This window comes from Dermochelys coriacea, chromosome 9 (genome assembly GCF_009764565.3).
Source record: "Dermochelys coriacea isolate rDerCor1 chromosome 9, rDerCor1.pri.v4, whole genome shotgun sequence".
Taxonomy (NCBI): Eukaryota; Metazoa; Chordata; order Testudines; family Dermochelyidae; genus Dermochelys; species Dermochelys coriacea.
In genome coordinates this window covers 81,365,544-81,385,040 of record NC_050076.1, presented here as the reverse complement: position 1 = coordinate 81,385,040, position 19,497 = coordinate 81,365,544, and the positions used below count along the sequence as shown (strand labels likewise).

The 19,497-nt window shown below is 44.9% G+C and overlaps 1 protein-coding gene across 1 annotated transcript in view; it reads left to right on the top strand.

The window, feature by feature from the left end:
• Positions 1-8,520, top strand: part of MSN (moesin) — a 75,122-nt gene extending 66,602 nt beyond the window's left edge. The window contains exons 8-13 of the mRNA XM_038416027.2: positions 809-972; positions 1,536-1,666; positions 2,332-2,492; positions 3,068-3,160; positions 4,073-4,306; positions 5,411-8,520. Of these exons, the coding sequence (XP_038271955.1) occupies positions 809-972; positions 1,536-1,666; positions 2,332-2,492; positions 3,068-3,160; positions 4,073-4,306; positions 5,411-5,575 (948 nt within the window). The 3' untranslated portion in view covers positions 5,576-8,520. The remainder of the gene's footprint in view (positions 1-808; positions 973-1,535; positions 1,667-2,331; positions 2,493-3,067; positions 3,161-4,072; positions 4,307-5,410) is intronic.
• The last annotated feature ends 10,977 nt before the right edge of the window (positions 8,521-19,497 follow it).

Sequence of the window (19,497 nt, the reverse complement as noted above, 5' to 3'; positions counted from 1 at the left end):
AAGTAGAATGCATTTCTAATCTCTACAATTCAGGAGAAAATGAAATCAAGCTCCATCTCCTTGGCTTCCCCATGTACCTATTTATGTCTTCTACTTTCCTTCCCTGGATGAAGTTACTGCTGCTTGGAAACCACCTTGCAGCTGTTGTACCTCATTCACACAATGAAGATCCATTTCTTCCTCTTTTCTGGCTGGTTCTTCACGTCTGCCAGAACATTATAATCCTAGTTGAATAGAAACAGTAAGGGTGTCATTCTTGTATGATCCATAAAACCTTAAAAACTTGTAGAATGTCTCAGAACGTAGAAAATCTTCCTTAAAACCAGACACTGAGGCTTGACAGAGGAATGCTTTAACTGAGTGAGCATTTCTGCACTGCATGCATATCCACACAACTGAAAATCTAGTTCTGGTATGCACTAAGCAGAACATAAACCCTGAGAATTTTCTAAGGCCAGAGACTTGAACTGCACCATATCACTGGGAATCCCAGGAAAACTGCCAACTATAGTCTCCTTGTATCCCCACAAGCACATTTTGGAGATTACTTACTCCTGTACAAGTTCTGTCAATCTTCATAATCTAAACTGACTGTTTAGTACTGCTAATTCAAGGCACCTGACCCATGTCATCAGGCACTTGTCTCTGCTGGGTATAGGTGTTTGAAATCAGTTTTTATTACTGCTAATGGGCTCCCTCAGACACTTGACATTTTCTTTTATATGCAAGGCTATTATTGGATACAGAGGTATGTTTGGCGCATGCTTGAGGAGCAATGAGTCTAATGCTGTCTCCCATCTGTCCCAAGGATTTTGTATTCTATGCTCCACGATTACGGATTAACAAGCGAATCCTGGCACTGTGCATGGGGAACCATGAGCTCTATATGCGCAGACGTAAACCAGACACCATTGAGGTGCAGCAGATGAAGGCACAGGCTCGGGAAGAGAAGCATCAGAAACAGATGGAGAGGTGGGTACTGCAGGACTCTGAGTAACTAGTGTTTTTGAGTCCACTGTTAAACTGATCAAGCGGATTCCTTTCTGCTCCAGTAAACCTAAAGAGATGTTGTAGATGGCACTCCTTATAAAGATCCTGTGTAGGACTGCCTTGGGCAGTTCAGAGCATTTCACATCTTATCCATATCATGATTCTGAATCTTAATGATGACTCTAAAAAGGCTATATTTCAGATTAGTCTGGGTTGTCCAAATAGGTGACCTAAACAGGGACTGTAGGTTGACCTGTGTAATTTCTACAAATGGAAACCTAACTGACACAGTTCACTAATGTTTGCAGTGGTGTTGTCAGCGTCAGTCCCAGGACCAGAAGAAGAGCTCTGTGTAAGCGTAAAAGCTTTTCTCTCCAACAGAAGTTGGTCCAATGAAAGACATTCCTTTACCCATCTTGTGTCTCTAAAGTTCACTAAGTCAGTTGCTGCTTGCATGCTCCTGGGGTCTTCTATAATAAAGTACGGTTGTCTTTTGAATTGTGATTTAGATTTAACTGCTGTACTGTAACTTTATCCCAAATCAGAGCTCTGCTGGAGAATGAGAAGAAAAAGAGGGAACTGGCAGAAAAGGAGAAAGAAAAGATTGAGCGTGAGAAGGAAGAGCTGATGGAACGACTCAGACAAATTGAGGAGCAAACCAAGAAAGCTCAACTAGGTATTAAGAAATGTGCATTGGGAGAGACTGGAATTGTTTGGTTCCACAGGGCCTTCATTAAAAATAAATTCTACAGTTACCCACCCCACCAACCATCTTACTTCCTTGAGCTACATAATCACATGGTGCTCTGGTTCAGTTGGTGCTGATAGGGTACCACGGAAGAAGCCTTTCCAAAGGAGCAGGTATAATAGACTTCACCACAGATGACTTTCCTGTCCTTTTCCAGAACTCTTAGCCCCCTGAATGGTGGCAAATGTGGTGCTGCCAAAGCAAATTGCTGTATATTTGCTGCTTTGTTTAAAACAAACAAAAACAAAAAAAACCCAGGAGCTTGAGTGGTCTGGTGCTTTTTTACAGACAAATGGTTCCAACTAATAGTAACCCGATGGCATTTGAAGCTAATTTTACATCTTTTTTTTTTTTTTTTTTTTTTTTTAAATTTGGGGTAGGACCATGCAAAACCAGGCTGTCTGTGCAGTATATTCCTGACTATCCTGTTCACCAATACTTATTCCCGCTTGTTTACCCACCTTCCTGTGTTGGTGGGGAGGGGAAAGTGCATGTCTGTCATGGGGAAGGAAGCTTGCTTCCCTGCACTTATTCTATGCTCAGAGGATCAGAAAGAGACCATCTTTGCCTCATGCTTTCTATCCTCACTTCAGAATTGGAAGAACAGACCCGCAGGGCACTGGAGCTAGAGCAGGAAAGGAAACGAGCCCAGGAAGAAGCAGAGAAGCTGGCTAAGGAACGCAAAGAAGCAGAGGAAGCAAAGGAAGCCCTGCTAAAAGCATCCCATGATCAGAAGAAGACTCAAGAGCAGCTGGTAAGCCGCTTTCCTGAAAGCTTAGCAGTGGGGGAATGGCTTTACTGGAGTTCTAGACTGCTGGCCTCAAAACTGGGTGAGTTACGTAGCCGAGTTGCAGCTGTAGCAGGGGCATAAGCAACTATCTAAAGAAACTTAATTGCCTTTTTCAGAAAAATGCAGGTGTTTTACTGTGGTCTCTATTTGAGCTGCTTTTTGGCTGTAGTGAAGGATGGAGTCTAGCTTCTAGTAAAGTCCATATATGCGCTAACTAGTCAAGCTGGGTACTGAGAGAGCAGCTGCATGGCCTTGTTCTAGAACTCTTAGAATTAAGGGAAGAAAAGGGGGGAAAGACCAAGCCAAGACCCACAGCTACGAGTTGGGCATAAGGCAACTAACAATGTAGCCATAAGTGGCTTTAGGTATCTTTCCCTTGCATCTCTGGAAATCTGCCTGGCAAAAAAAAATCTTCCCCTTTTGGTCCTAGTCCTCTTCTCAGTGTGGAAATGGAATTTCCAGGTTCCTGGGGCTTTAGGGTCCTAATATCAGAAGGGAATTTGTTTTCTCTCTTACTAAAAATAATCTTACTTCCACAGGCAGCTGAGATGTCGGAACTTACATCCAAAATCTCACAGCTGGAAATAGCCAGGCAGAAGAAGGAGAGTGAAGCCATGGAGTGGCAACAGAAGGTATCAGTGGAGCCTAAATACAGAAGTGTAGCTTTGGGCTTGGCACAGTATTCCTCTTCTTACTGTGGGCTGGTCTGATCCTCTGACCATGTCAATGCGATTTAATCATATGACCCAAACTGCAAGTCCTTTTAGGATGCAGAGAGCTCTTTAAAATAAGACTCTGAACACTCTTCAGCAGAAAGGAGGGAAGCCAATGTGTGGTAAAGCTAAGTTGCCTCCAGTTACCAATTACAGTATTTCCTAGTTCACCTTGCTAGAACCAGCTTTTCGTTCAAAAGTGGTGGGAGCAACATATGCAGGTAATATCTAGTAGTTGCATGCAGCTACAAATTCAGTGTTCCAAAAGTGAATTTATTCAAAAGAATAAGCAGAAAATGTCCATCTTGCAACTTAAATGGACAGACATGGGAATTATCCTGTGGGCAGACTTCCAAAAGATGGGCACATTTACAGCCTTATTCATGCCTAATGTGTGTGCAGACTGTATAGTTGCATATGCCTAGGGCTGGTTTAAGGTAGGAGTATACAAAGTGCAGGATTTACAGGTGCAGGTTAGGTATCTGAACACCTAAAATGCATACAGATGTGTGCACAGCTGCACACACAACTCTGCAGTACTTGTACACACACAGCTGCCCATATTATCTAAGTTGCCTTTAGTTACTACAAATAGGATATAACTCACCTATCAAAACTCCTTGGGGTTGATGGCCATGTTCTAGCTCCATTAGTGTATGATGGTGCCTGGACAGCCTATGAATTCTCACTTGAAAGCACTTCACCCAAAGGGGTTATGGACATTCTGAAAGACATCTGAACCCAGATGTTCTCTCTTCTGGGTCCCTTGGACTATAAGGGAAGCCTTTGAAATGGGTCTTTCCCGCTAACCCACCTGTTGCCCTCCTGCAGGCTCAGACTGTGCAGGAAGACCTAGAGAAGACCAGAGAGGAACTGAAGACTGCCATGAGCACCCCTCATGTCACCGAACCCATGCAATCTGAGAATGAGCATGATGATGAACAGGATGAGAATGCTGCAGAGGCCAGTGCTGAACTGAAGGCAGATGCCACCATCAAGGACCGTAGCGAGGAGGATCGCACCACTGAGGCGGAGAAGAATGAACGGGTTCAGAAACACTTGAAGGTAATGCCAGGGGTGGGGTGAGGGATATCTGCTGCTTCTATTTCCTTCCTCCTGCCATGCTCAGCCAGCTGTAGTGGGGGCTAGATGCATCTACTGAAGAGTAGGGTGCCACAATCTTATCAGTTCAATACATAGCAAGATGTAGAGGGAGTGGGGGAGAAACTTGCCCCTTCCCCGCCCACTCCCATCCAATAACCATTCAGACCTCTTACCAGTGAAGAGTTCTCCAGTATTACCAAGAAAAGCATCTGTCCAATGTACTCTGCCCACTTGAATCCTGCTGTCCATCTGACAGCTGTTCAGTGCTGTCTGGAACGGGATGAAGGATTTGGTCCAGTCAAGCAGGTGTCCGTGCCAGTCTGCTGCCCTGTTGGCTGACTCAGCTGGTTTGCACTGCTCAACCCTAGTAGTGGTCTCAAAGGCAGGTTTGAAGCTCCTTTTTTGAAAGCAGGACAGGGAAAGCCTGCCCTGCTATTTGTGCTGTACCTACACATTCTGCACTGAACTTCAATCTGCTGGGTGGTGACCATTCACAGGGACTAAACTAACAAGTGGTGGCATGTGTCCAGCTGTGAATCACTTACTGGCTGTCTAGGCTCGTTCACCTGCAGACCAGGGCAGAAATATTATTGCATTGTGCTGTGGCGATGCTAGAAAGGTGGCAGGAATCTGCAGTGCCTTGCTAGTGGCAAGGGGTTTGCCATTTTATTCACTATTTAAATAAATACCTTGCTATTTGTCTTCTCCAACCCCTACCCCCCCCCCCATGGGAAAAATCCCTTGCAAGAGAGCCCCAGGGGCCACATTTTTTTGGAGCCTGTGTTTTTCACCTTTTCCTATGTAATGTTATGCCTCACTTTAGTCCAGCCTTCCTCATACACTAGGCAAAACCTAGACTTGTGAGCAAAGGGTGTGACGTTATCACATTTCCTACACTGTAAATATTGGGGGTGAGAAAATACTAGATGAGGTAGGCACAGGGTTTTCCATCTCAAAGGATAGCGATCTTTTGGGACTAAGGCCCACTTTACCTCTTGCTGATCCTACAGCTCAAGGCTGTGGCATGTGCTGGCTTGTAACCCTACTTCTTTCTCCCATCTACAGGCTCTTACCTCTGAGCTGGCAAATGCCCGGGATGAAACCAAGAAGACCGCCAACGACATGATCCACGCTGAGAACATGCGGCAGGGCCGTGACAAGTACAAGACCCTCCGCCAGATCCGGCAGGGCAATACTAAGCAGCGCATTGATGAGTTTGAGTCCATGTAAACTCTTCTGCACCTGCTCTCCCTGTACTTTCCCCTCTTTCTTGTTCTCTCCCATCATTCACGTGTAATCGTGCTGCGCTGGAACCACTACAGAAGAGTGACCATGGTCTTTATTTATCAAGTTTCGTGCAGTCTCTGCAGTTCAGCAACAGAGGAACAAACAAAATATCCATGTTGTCTTGGGGGGGGGGGGGAGGGGCAGGACTCCAAATCTGAAATTTATTTTTGCTTAGCTGGGTAAAATCTCAATTGCACATGGCTTTGTACTGTTCACTGAAATAATTGCATTGCTCCCTGGGTCCACTGGGAGGAGATGCAACCAGATACTTCCACTGAGTTACATATGGTAAGTCAGCAGTCTGACACACATGCCTTACAACAGTACTTCAGTATTAGAATTGAGTAGCTAGGGGCTCGATTGCTGCTTTAATGAAAGGGTTTGATTTTAATTGAGTTGCGGGGTGGCGTAATGGGGAAGAGGGTTTGAGTGAAGAAGGGTTGGAAATAAAGTATAAATCTTATTTGTAAAAGACCAAAGCTTTTTCTGCTCCCTGAATTTGAGCAAGCCAAACGGATCATCTAAACTGTCTGTCAGTGTTAAAACTTGTTGTGGCTCCATCGGACTTCTTTTTAGTTATGAAACTGTTTCCTATTCCTGAGTCCTTTGGAGTGATCTGGGCATTTCCATTAAAGCAACTTGTTTTGGAGCAGTAAATTCCCTAGTCAGTGAGGAGAGGGGTTCCTCCTCCACAGTAATTCTTGTTCATTGCCCTTTTTTGTGCCAGTGGCAAGCAGTAGCAGACACTGTTGGAGGCACTTTCACTTCCACTAGTGACCCCAAACTAGAATTCTAAAGGAATAGGTAAATATGCGAGAGTGGGAGGGAAAAATGTAAAAATTAAGTAGTTCTAACCAAATGAAAATGTAGCCACCAAAAATCATGACAGTGTCTGATTATGATGCATTTATTCCTCTCATGCAGGTAACGTCCAGAAGAGGCCTTTTTATTCTAAATCATTGGTGCCTTATGACTTGTGCACAGATATATACTGTAGTTTAGGGTTTTAATAAGGTGTCTTCATAGTTGTTTAATTAGTTTAAACTAGGAAAAAATAATCAGTGACCTAAGGCTTTTCATTTCACATCTGGTTAATCTGTTACAGGTCAGCACCTTCTTCCCTCCATCCCTCCCTGTTACCTCTTGTGGTTGGGAAGAAAAGATACCTTGCTAGCTGTCTGTCCTAAATGGAATCCTCTTCTCCTATTGCCATCTTAATTATCAAATGATAGCAGCACACTTCATTCCTAACTGAAATCTCTGACCTCCCTTGGAAAATGCTTCAGTTTTAGAAGAGCCCTTTTCAAATTTGCATCCACCTAAATGGGCAACTCCTCTCCCCTGCTCTTCCCATCATAGCTTGGCCTGTTGCTACTTAAATTTGCAGCCTTCAGCCTGGCTGGTAATGTATTCTTGCTTGGCATGTTCCAAAATCTATGCAACTTCAGCCCTGTGGGAGCTTCCCACCTCCTTCTCATCCATATAGTGCCACCGTTATTGGTGGTATAAAGAAAATACCTGAAAACTTACACTAGAACTCCTCAACTCACTCCTACTAAGGCAAAGTAGAAGCAGCACAGTGGAATGTTAGTGGTGTGGAGAGAAGAGTGCCAAAAAAAGTCAGTGTTAATACAAGCCTGCAGGATTTCCTCCAGGAATCCCTTGTGCTGCTTGAAACCACCTCATCGGAAAGTGATACTTTAGACACAATATCAGTTTGTTTGCATGGAGGTCCATGTGAAATAACCTAATGTAAATCCTTCCAAATGTCCAGTACATGCATTTTTGAAGCACTTTTTTGTCCCCAGACACGATGTGCCTTTAGGAGGGGAGGGAGAGGGGAAACTTTCCATCAACCAAAAAATACTCACAAAACACCCCAGTGCTTTGAAAATTACAAATAAGATTGTAGTTAAACTTGTCAGAACTTATTTGCATATTTCTTTACTGAAGAGTTATTGGCATTGATTCTATTTGAGTCTCATTACTGGGAGAACAAACAACAATTAAACTTCACTTCTGGTGCTGTAAACCTGGTTCTCGGCAGTTCTGCTCTCTGTGACAACTACTGGCTTTTTTTTTAAAGCCTTTTATTGCATCTTTAACAGTTTCCTTAATGAGAGGGTGCACAGTGTCTGGAGCATGTTTGTTCAAATAATAAACCATTAAACCTTTCTGTTGTGATTGGTCACAGAACACGACTGAACTCCTGTTACGTTGACGTGACTTCTGTTTTTTGTCCCGTTCTAATTTCAGATGGTTCAATATAGGAATAGAACAGTTCATACCAGTGAGTCCACCTAACTCCTTGTGTAGTTGTTTCAGCTGTGCCCTTTCCTACCAGTATTATATATTCCAGTGGTATCTAATGATATTTGATTTCAGTCTTTCTAGCTATGCACAATTAGAAAATATTAATCGTGGGAGGAGGAGATGTTTATAGTCCTCTCGTCCTTTGAAAATGTATACTGTATTGTAAAGAGGAGATATTTTGCAAGGAAATTAATGTAAGAAGCTTTCAGTATTATGGTGAGATTTCTTGACACTTTTTTTTCTTACAATACATTGAGGGTTTTTTCTTGCCCCCCTCCCCCAGTTTGTTTACTACTTGGATATATAGTATCCTCTTCAGGGGGTTATCCTATGAAGTGTTTGCCTGCCTTTGTTTTTTGTTGCTGTAAATTATGTCTACACATTTTTGACCAAACTTTTTTTTTATTTTTGGTTATATTAAAACAGCAGTCCTTTGGGGCTTATGAGGTAACTCATTGGCCCATGTGGCTAATCACAAAAAGAACCTTGGTATCAAAACACTTTCATTTGGAGGAATTTGTTAAAGTCCATGTCCTGTTCTTCCTTCAGTGCTAATAAAATTTAGAGAAATTAAATCCTTGGTGTATCTGGATTGCTGCGGTTTCTGTTTCAAGCCCCATTCCTCCCCCCCTTCCATGTTCTACCACTGCACCTCCATGCTCACCTGCAACAGACTGTTACCATGGAACTCCAACCTCTCAGCATTAACAAATTCTGTAGTTCCTTCTTGATGCACACAAGTAGAGGCTAGGATGGAACCCACCAAAACTCTTGATTTAAGCTAGGGTTGGAGGCCAGGTCTCCAGAAGTGGAAGTCAAAACAAAGTCACAGGTTTGTACTGTCCTTAACACCTGCAGCTGAGAATGACCAAGATAACTTTTTTCCCATCTAAAACTGCTTCCGGTTCAGGGAAGAACCTAAAATGGTTGGATTTTGAGTTACATTTTTCACTAAACCTTGTTTCTGGTGTGGAGACATAGCTGCTGCTTTGCATCAGTAAGCCGCAAGAGGGCAGCATACATTAGTCTGCTTTTGGTTTTGTAACTAAATTTGCTATGAGCCGATGTTCCTATGTAGTGGGACTTGAACTTTAGATTTTTTTTTTCTTCCCGAGCTACAGTTGCTTGTTTCCTCACTCTCCTCCCAAATTTCAAAAATGGGTTTTTGTGGTTTTTTTTTTTTTAGTGGAGGTTTTCAGGATGAGAAAATGTTGACGGAAAGGGGGGGTGTTAAATTTGGGCTCAGTATCCTAGGTGAATGTGGGCAGTTTAATCTCCCTATCTGCAAAATGAGGAGGGTAAAGGTCCTTATTTTTGATGGTGCTTTGAGATCTACTGGTGAAAAATCATTATGGAAGAATTTACTGTTGCCTGTCTGTTATACTGAATAAGGAACACTGGTGGTGGTGGTGGTGGTGATTTGGGGTTGGTCAGTGACACTTCCTGTCACCTCTGGGGGGGTTGCAAGCGTGTCTCTAAAACAGCCCTCTTCCCCTAAGGCATAATTGGGTCATAAAGGATCCTGGTAGGTGGGGCTGCCAACTAAGGATGGAATTCATAGCCTACAGTTTGCTCAGTGTGCTGGTTTTCCAGGCGTGCTCCCAATTTATAACTAGATTATTGTCAGTGAAGAAGACAACTGATCTGAGACTACATTGGTGTCTTGTGTCTTAACTATTTTTTGTTTTAAATCACTATAAATATGCGTTGTCCACAGTGGTAGTCTTAGATGCCTCTTGTTCAATCAAACATACCACTATATATGGTTGCAGGAACAACACAATATTGACTTTCTCCTAAACAAGTACCAAATCCTCATCAAACATCTGGATTAAGGCTGTCTGAACCACAATGGTGTAAGAGGCAACCTTGTATTAAACGGTGTCAAGTGGAGCTGATTAGACACAAGCATCAGCATAAGTGTGGGATTTAAGAATGTGTATGTACTTTGACATCTGATACTCCACTTACTTGTGTAAGTGGATATACTTCTGATGTACGCTGGTGTGAATTATGAATTACTTATCTTCACCTGAGATGTGTTTCTAAGCCTATGGAAGTGAACACTTTCACTGGCCTGGAATGGGAGACTAACCCTGACAACTGTTACTTGACTTCAAGCAATATGTAGTTCCATCCACTTTAACCTTTTTACCTATGGCCCTATCCTCCCACCTTCTGAAAACTCTACCCATTGGGAAAGAAATATACCTGCAAGCAGGTGAGGAAGAATTGAAGCACTAGAGAGTTAAGGCTGCAAAATAGCTTTAATTACAGCACCCTGTTTCACATGCTCCCAATACTCAAATGACAGGGGCTCTTATTTTTCCATGCTTGGTCTCTTGAAAGTGTCAAGGCTCAACGCCCACCCCTCCCATCCATTTCTGAGTTACAGAAGGGGTGGGATCTTTTGTGTAATTTAAATTAACTCGTACTTCTAAAAGTTACAGCAAAAATTTTAAACTTTCCACGTGCATGTGTTTTGATGTGTGCAGTTTTATTGGACAGCATTTGGTACTTAAGGACTGTACAGGGGCTAGGTTTTAGTATTAACTACTTAAATATCTGCTTTTTCTCTGCTGAGCTCTAGCCTCCTGGCTGGTCTGTGCTCACGTTCATGCTCTCGGCCTGTCTGTCTAACCACATGTGGTGAGAGACCGCTGAAGCCTTAGTCCCTCCTCTTCTCCTTTTGCCCCATCTCTCTGCTTACCCTTTCTGGGATTTGTCCCTTTGTTATAACCCCCTGTCTGTTGGGGATGCAAGAAGAAACAAAACATCTGAAAGATGGTTTTTATCTCGTCCAATGTAAAGAAGCTCCTGTCCCGCAGCCTGTTCAGAGAGAGGTGTTTCTCTTCAGCCAGTTAGGCAAACCCATGGATTACAAAGCACAAGGTTCTGATTAATGTGCTGGCAGGGGTGAAAGCACAGACATTTAAGTGATCCAGGGTCAGGCCCCTGGGACAGTCATCCCCAGGCAGGCATGTTCTGTCTATGTCCGCTCATCCTCCCAATGTGGTGGTGGGGGGGGGGGGGGTCTCTACGGAAAGACAAAGCCCGTTGCCAACTCTGTCCACATATCTATTCAGGGGATACCATCATAGGGCCTAATCACATCAGCCACACTATCAGAGGCTCGTTCACCTGCACATCTACCAATGTGATATATGCCATCATGTGCCAGCAATGCCCCTCTGCCATGTACATTGGCCAAACTGGACAGTCTCTACGTAAAAGAATGAATGGACACAAATCAGATGTCAAGAATTATAACATTCAAAAACCAGTTGGAGAACACTTCAATCTCTCTGGTCACTCGATCACAGACCTAAGAGTGGCTATACTTTAACAAAAAAGCTTCAAAAACAGACTCCAACGAGAGACTGCTGAATTGGAATTAATTTGCAAACTAGATACAATTAACTTAGGCTTGAATAGAGACTGGGAATGGATGAGTCATTACACAAAGTAAAACTATTTCCCCATGGTATTTCTCCCTCCCACCTCACCCCCCACTGTTCCTCTGATATTCTTGTTAACTGCTGGTTTCAGAGTAGCAGCCGTGTTAGTCTGTATTCGCAAAAAGAAAAGGAGTACTTGTGGCACCTTAGAGACTAACAAATTTATTAGAGCATAAGCTTTCGTCAGCTACAGTTGCATCCGATGAAGTGAGCTGTAGCTCACAAAAGCTTATGCTCTAATAAATTTGTTAGTCTCTAAGGTGCCACAAGTACTCCTTTTCTTTTTGTTAACTGCTGGAATTAGCCTACCTTGCTTGTCACCATGAAAGGTTTTCCTCCTTTCCCCCCACTGCTGCTGGTGATGGCTTATCTTAAGTGATCACTCTCCTTACAGTGTGTATGATAAACCCATTGTTTCATGTTCTCTGTGTGTGTGTATATAAATCTCTCCTCTGTTTTTTCCACCAAATGCATCCGATGAAGTGAGCTGTAGCTCACGAAAGCTTATGCTCTAATAAATTTGTTAGTCTCTAAGGTGCCACAAGTACTCTTCTTTTTGGTAAGTATGGTTATTGTTTCCCATACAAACAGTCCACACTTCAGTATTATGTATCATATCTGGTTCCCAAACACCTGAAGGTGACACATGTCACCAGAGGTGGGATGGGTCTTAACCGACTCAGTCAACGCAGAACAATCGACATCCATCAGTCCTGCATTTACAGTATGGAGCAGATGCAGGCTTGAGCATGGACAAAACAAAAGAACCTCAAGGAAAGACTCTGAACTGAGGTGAAGCCCATAAATGCAGGTGTACTACTTCCATGGAGGCACTGGATCAGTGCACAGTGCAAGTGCACAGAAAATAAGGGATTGGGCACTTGACTGTAGCAATGTCAGGTGTATGTGTGTTTAATTTATAACCTAGAAAGGGGGGGGAGGGGCTCGTGGAGTCTCAAGTAGAGCGCTTGTGCTGCAAGCAGACAGCAGAGTTAAGAGGCTATTCCACAGTGGACACAGACAAGGCTTTCTCATTCTGTAAGCGGGTGGAAGTAATTCACTTCTGCTAACCCCAGAAAATCTCATTCTTCCCCCCCACCCCATGAGCAGATGAGATCAGTTTCTTCTGTATTCTTCCAGTCACTTCCTTATTTTCACAATTTAACAATTGGATATAAATGCCCATTGGTGCCAAGCTGCCAAATGCCATTTAAATATATGGATGACTCGCAATAATAAATGTAATTCAGGCTTTCCTGCTAGACTCTTGAAAGGCAAGGGGGGCCAAGTCCTGCTCTCACATGTATGTAGGACTCTTAAATTTTCTCCCACTAATTATATACTTTAATTTTGAATCCCTTTATTTTAGGCTATGGGGAAAAACAAAAATAAGCATAAACTCTCCATGAGAGAGTGCAACCAATTGTCCAGTGTTCATGATGTGTCCCCCACTAGATACTGGCCAACAGAAGATGAAAGTCTATTAAGGCTACAGGAGTTACTTTAGCTCAAGTATCAATGCTCACAATTTTAGGTCTAGAGGTCCAGAGTTCAATTCCTCCATGATGGTGGTGGTTACAAGAGTACTGTCTCCCTGTATCCTGCTGCATTGACTTTGCTTCACAAAATGACACCTGGCTCTGCAGCTAGTTGGTACTTAATGTCCTGTAAAAGTGGAGGGCGCCATAAATGAGAAAGGAAGTTGCATTCATCCTAGCCTTTGCCAGGAGTACTTTGTGAGTATCTGAGAGCAAAATTTCTCCCTAAGGAGAAGTGGAGAATAAACCCAACTGTATTTTGTAGTTGCTTTACTGGCTGCTTTTAAGTAGTTGTGAAATGTGGTGTTAACCAGCTGTCACTTTTCTTCATGGGTTTCAGAGTAGCAGCCGTGTTAGTCTGTATTCGCGAAAAGAAAAGGAGTACTTGTGGCACCTTAGAGACTAACAAATTTATTAGAGCATAAGCTTTCGTGAGCTACAGCTCACTTCATCGGAATGCATCCGATGAAGTGAGCTGTAGCTCACGAAAGCTTATGCTCTAATAAATTTGTTAGTCTCTAAGGTGCCACAAGTACTCCTTTTCTTTTCTTCATGGGAGGCAATGTGATCTTTGTGTGAAGAGTTTGATTCTGATCTCACCCATGGTGCACCGTGGATTTACTCCACTGCTTTCCCTTCGTTGCTCTGCACTGGCACAAGGATGACCTAGGCCCATAATTGCTATATAACCCATCCTCTGTCCATTGACTTCACATGGGAATTATAATTCTGTTTCCCTCCTTTCTAAGAAAACTTCTGTTTAAGCTCTTCTGCAAGATGCGCACAGGACAGACGGGGCTCAACTCAGAAAAGTCTCACCAGTGCAGCTGTGATTAAAGCAGAGGGCTAGCTTCTGCCTGCAGGCGTATTTAGCCCCAGCTCAGGAACAGCTTGTGGGCAAGGCCATGACTTTCTGTTGCAGTGTTAGAAAACTTGAGGCAGCTGAATGAGTGACCTAAGGTGGTTGTTTGATTATGAGGGTGAGTAGCAGCAGAGGCATGGGAAGGTAAGTATGTAAACAAGGAAAGAGTGGAGAGGAGAAATGACAAAAACACGAGGAGGAAGAAAAAGAGAAATGGAGGCATTAGGGAGAAGAAGGCAGTAGGGGGCAGTGGGGAAAGGAAGAAAGGGGGGAAGAGAAATGAGGGGGAGCTGCTGGATGGGACCCTAAGTCTGTCCAAAGCAAATACCTAGACCTATTTGGCACAGCCCCTGGTCACAAGAGCAAGTTGGAAAATTACAAATCTCCATCATTCCTGTTGCCTTCAATTCTGAAGCTTTAAGGAAAACAAACCAGGGTTGCGCTGACAGAAAGATTGAACAGGGCAGCAAGGGGCTTAGAATATATGGAGCTGGAGTCAGCAGGTTCCAGCAAAGGCTGTTTGTATCCCAAGTGCAGTGGCATTGCCCTCTTCACTCATGCCAGCAGAATCCTTGAGTGAGTGAAAAGCATTTGCTGCTGTAAACTGGAGACTTGGCTGGGCCACTTGAACCGCTGGGGAGACCTTCATCATGATGCTTTCGAAGGTGGTTAGGTGAATTAATGACAGTTTCTGACCATGTTGATTTGTCACATGGAGCAGAATACCAGTGCTGCCTGTTTCTGGCTTTGCATCATGATAAATCATTGGTTGGTGTCTCTTTGCTAGTATTGGAAAAGTGTGCTGCTCCCCCCTTTGTTTGGAGCATTTCTCAGGAGATCTCAAATCCTTGAACACCAATGAGGCAGATAAACACTATTCCCATTTTACAAGTGGGGAAACTAATGCATAGAATTTAATGGCCTGATTTGTGGAGGCGCTGACCACTGTCAGAGCTGTGTCTATAGGGAAGCTGAGCACCCACAATTCCCGAGTATCTGGCCATACACAACCAAAATATTGTGACTCCTAGATGTCTGTCCTAACCACTGTAGCCCATTATTTCCATTTGCTCTATTCAGGTTTAACTTGTTCAGTATGGGACAAACTTGTGTGTTTGGAGCTGGGTGATCATGAGCAGCACACAGATGGATTCAGGCTGCACCAATGCAATATTTTCCCTGTAATAGAAATAGTCAGAATGGGGCAGGTGGACTAAGCAGTTTTCATTTGGAGTTAGGGAGGATGAATTTTGGAAGGTGACTTTGAACCTGTGGACATGGGACCCTCTTATCTGTGCTGTGCCACTGGGAATGTCTGCTGTGGTTGTCATACATGAGGAATGCTGTGCTGAGATGTCATCGGTCGTTTGGTTTTCCTACATCGGTTACAAGTGAAGACCAAACTCCTCCCACCCCCCCCCCATTGTCCCTGGATTTGGGCATGTTTCTCTCTGGGATGGTATTTTAGCCCAAGGCATTCCACCTTGGTGGGATTTGTTCTGCTCAGACTTTATTGGTAAGGATAAGACAGGTCTATGTGTGGCTGCCTCATTGGCAGTACCTGGCCCATGGTGTCTGCGCACATCCTTCTGAGGAAAAGCAATACTTAACTAACATTCATGGTGCTTTACCAATATTAACTAATTCACCCTCACCGTCTCGTGGCAGGCAGGTAAGTGTCAGCAGTCCCCTTCTTCCACGTGGGTAAACTGAGGCTAAAGAAGAGACTTGACTACTGGGGCTCTGTCTGCAGGGCCTGTGGCAAAGTGATGCAGTGAGCCTTCGAGCCTGGGCTGACAGGCTCTGGCTCACGCTACCACACTAAAAATAACTGTAGATAGTGGTTTTAAATTGTGACTTGAGCTGCAGCCTCTCTACAGCTATTTTTAGCATGGCAGTGTGAACCTGAGTCTGTTGACCTGGCTTTGGAGGTTTGTTGCTGTAGGCTGTGTAGACGTGCCCTAAAGGAGCTGGAATTAGAGCTCGGCAGCTCCTGGTTCCCAGCTCAGCCCACTAGCTCTATCCTCTTTCAAGACATTACTATTTCAGAATCCCTCACTGCTTGCTGAGCGGGGAGGGCACAGAACACCTGCCCTATTCCCATCAGCATAACAGTAGAATGGTGGAATCTAGCTCCCAGACCCAATCTCCAGTGAGCCCTGGCGGGAGAGATAACAAAGGAGCCAGTTCCATGTCCTGTAGGATGGAGACCACTCTCTTCAATTTCACAGCCCCACGGACAGATGATTGTTCCATACACTGGTCTCCTTTTAATATTTATAATCCATGAATTACTCTTGGCACAATTACAAGGCTGGGAGGGACACAGTATGTAGCCACATGGGATTTTAGCTACTGATAGTTAAAAGGGGGAAGGAATCTTTTTAAAATCTCCCAATCGTTTCCTCTCCAACCCCTAGTTCCAAGACACAAACATGAGTATATTTGCAATTGCAGGTGTGTTTGGAATGCTGCAGATGGCATGAAACTAGATGAGAATCCTGCTTTTTGAGAGGCTACGAACTAATCGAGTGTAGGCCTCATTTGAGGCCTACCAGCCTTGATAGGGTCTCAAGTTGGCAGCATTGGGGCTAATGCTTTCTGATTAGACTTCTGCCTAAAGGAAGCATAGATAGTGTTTGTGTTGGGTTCTTGCCTTTTTCTGATGTGTACTTGTGAGCACTGGAGCAGAGCCCTAAGGAACATGCCCGTAGAAGGAGTGAAACTGACTCAGGCTGCTGTAATGGTGGTCAAAGTACCTGGGCTTGGTATTCAGCAAATGCTGCTGAGTGTGCTTCCTGCTCAGAGCTGCTGCAATGCCATTAAGTAATTTCTTGTCCGTTCAGCCTTGTGCTGATTTCACTTTGATTACTCGCTGCTTTGAATTTTGCTGTCAGGAAATCCACGTCACCTTGCCACCTCTCCCAAACGTTTGTAGGGCAGTCCCTAAATTGGGTGGGTTTGTCCCTTGCCCTGTGCTGGAGGAATCTAAAGTAGCCATGATTTATTGCAGGCTGGGAGGGGGGGAGGAAGGAACAACTCCCCCCGCGCAGCATGTGCAGAGGCAATGTGAGGGCTCCATGCACTGTCTGTGCAAGTGCTGCAGCAGCAGAACATGATGCTGCTTAAGGTGTGTGCGTTGGTAGAAAGCCTGCTTCCCTCTAAGCTCCTGCCTACTCAGCAAAACAGAGGCTGGGGCCAGGACTTAGGATTACCAGAGGTCCTGATTTTATAGGGACAGTCCTGATTTTTTGGGTCTTTTCTTATATAGGCTCCTATTACCTCACACCCCTGTCCCGATTTTTCACATTTGCTGTCTGGTCACCCTACCAGAACTTGAATCGAGGTCTCTGATTGGGCAAGACAGGGCACTAACTGCCGGACAGTCAAATCAATGCTGCTAAGAGCCATTCTATGTGCAGTACGCTGTGTTTTTATCCCTAGCTCTTTCGCTGTCTCCCAGGTTTAGGGAGTGAGCTCTGTCACTTTGCAAACGCTACATTTTACTTTTGGGATTGGTCCTAGTTTTGCAGATGGAGGTATCCACACATTGCCTCTTATATTATCCTCAGAGGTCCAAAATTAGTTGATGCCCTGCTGTCAGCTGATCCCCGACTCTCTCTCCAAGCCCTGGCAATGGTTTAGCTGGAGGGGAGTTGCTCCCCATCCACCAATTCCACAGCCTCTGCAGTGCTCCCTTGAGGGATAGGGGTAATGAGCTCAGCGTCAATCCTCAGCTGGGCTATCCCTTGTTGTGCCATTGACCTGCCATTCACTGCGCTGTTTTAGAATTCTTGGTAGTGAAGGAGGTCAGTGCTAAGCAAACATGCCTGCGTCCTTGCAGGAGAGCTGCTGCTCCTATGTCTTGCTTATCTCTCGGTTCAAGGTTTGCTGGTGAGATTAGCTGCTCAGCTGTTTGTTTGGATGTGCTCTTGGTCCTTTTTCCATATTGTTCATGGTGAATCCAGTTCTCATTTAACACAGGGATGGGGGGCAGAGGGGAGAGAACAGAAAGGGACTAAGGTGCTGAGATGCACCTACAAACCCAGACTCATGAGCAGAGAGAGGGATTGGAGGAGTCTTTTAATAACCATGTGCAGTGTTTGCTAGTTAAAGTTAGAGGTGGGCCTGAGCCACAAAGTTTGGGTTTGGATCTGAACTTCATGCCTTTGTGATATGCGGGCCCAATGTTTTAGTTCAGCATGTGATAGAGATCAAACCAGCTGTTGCATGTTAATCTGGGGCTGAATTTCCTCAACATTTTAGGGGCCTCAGATCAGGGATTTAGTCTGATCCCCATCTCCAGTGAAAAGGTTCCCTTACCACAGTGAAGTCGCTATGTGAATGAGGGCACTCCTGAGAACAGCTCCATCTGAACTTCTGCATGACTTGGGACAGGGTTGATGAGGTTGGTTTTCCTGCCCTATTGCACAAATGATTTAAAACTGGAGATTTACTGTAGGGGCCAGTGCTACATTGACTGGGGGTCGGGGTCTGTGCAATGGGTGAGAAACCCTAACAATGGAAGTCTTTTCCATCTCTAACATATGTGCTTGTACAGACTGTTAAAAACCAAGTTTACTGGGCAGGGCCCTAGTCAGGGTTTATTTCCTTCCTTTAACATCTCTACCCTGTGGAGCATGGGACATACAGAAATTGCCTCAGTGTGGGAGGCACAGATATCATCTGACTGAGAGGGTAATAATATTAATTAGATTAAAACCATAATAATACTTCAGCTCCCACCCCCCATCCATTATAGGAAAATGTACTGGGCTGAACAAACACTGATAGGATCCATAATGCTACGTGGGACAGCAGAGTAAAGCCCCATCTATGCTGTGGGTGTTATGAAGGCACAGCTATGCTGCTGTTGTGCCATGCTGGAGGTGCTTTTTAGAGTGATGGAGGGGGTTTTCCATCGCTATAGTTAAGCCAATTCTCTCAGCGGCAGTAACTAGATTGACAGAGTTCTTCCATTGACTAGAACGGGGTTAGGTTGGCTTAATGATGTCTCTTGGCGGGGGGTAGGAGGGGGTGCATTTTTCACACCTGTGACTGCTATAGGTAGGTCAATTTAACCTTTAAGGTAGACCAGGCCCAAATGCACTTGTGGGGGTTGCTGAAGAGATCTAGCTGCTTACTGAAGACCACCCTTCCTACTAAACTCCACACACAGCCTCTTTGTGTGGGAGAGCATGTCTGTCATTCAGTGTGCAGCCCTTTAACGTGCTGTCATGGGCAGGATTTGAACCCCCACTCCCAGGAGGCTAGCCCCTGGCTTTGCCCCTTCCACACCCCTTTGCCTGCTGTACTGCCAAGCTGCCCCTCCACCATGGCCGGAGGAGTCCTGGCCAAGCTGTCCCAAGCACCAGCCTGCCTGCCCCAGCTGCCTGGACCACCTCCGGGCCCATCTTAACCGCCCCAGCCAACCCAAGCATCAGCCCACCCACTCGCCCCAGCCATGCTGGCCTCCCCTTTTCCTGCAATGCCAGCTAGCCACCCCCGGGCCGTTGGCTGCCTTGAGCAGCCCCTGGCTGCTGGCCAGCCCGAGCCACTGCCTGGCCAAACCCCGAGCTCCAGGCTGCCAGCCTGAGCTGAGCCTCCGTTGGCTTTGGGGAAGAGGGGGAGCGAAGGTGGAACCTCGGCGCAGAGCATGAGTGGGGCCACAGTCTGGGTTTGGGGAGGCTTAGC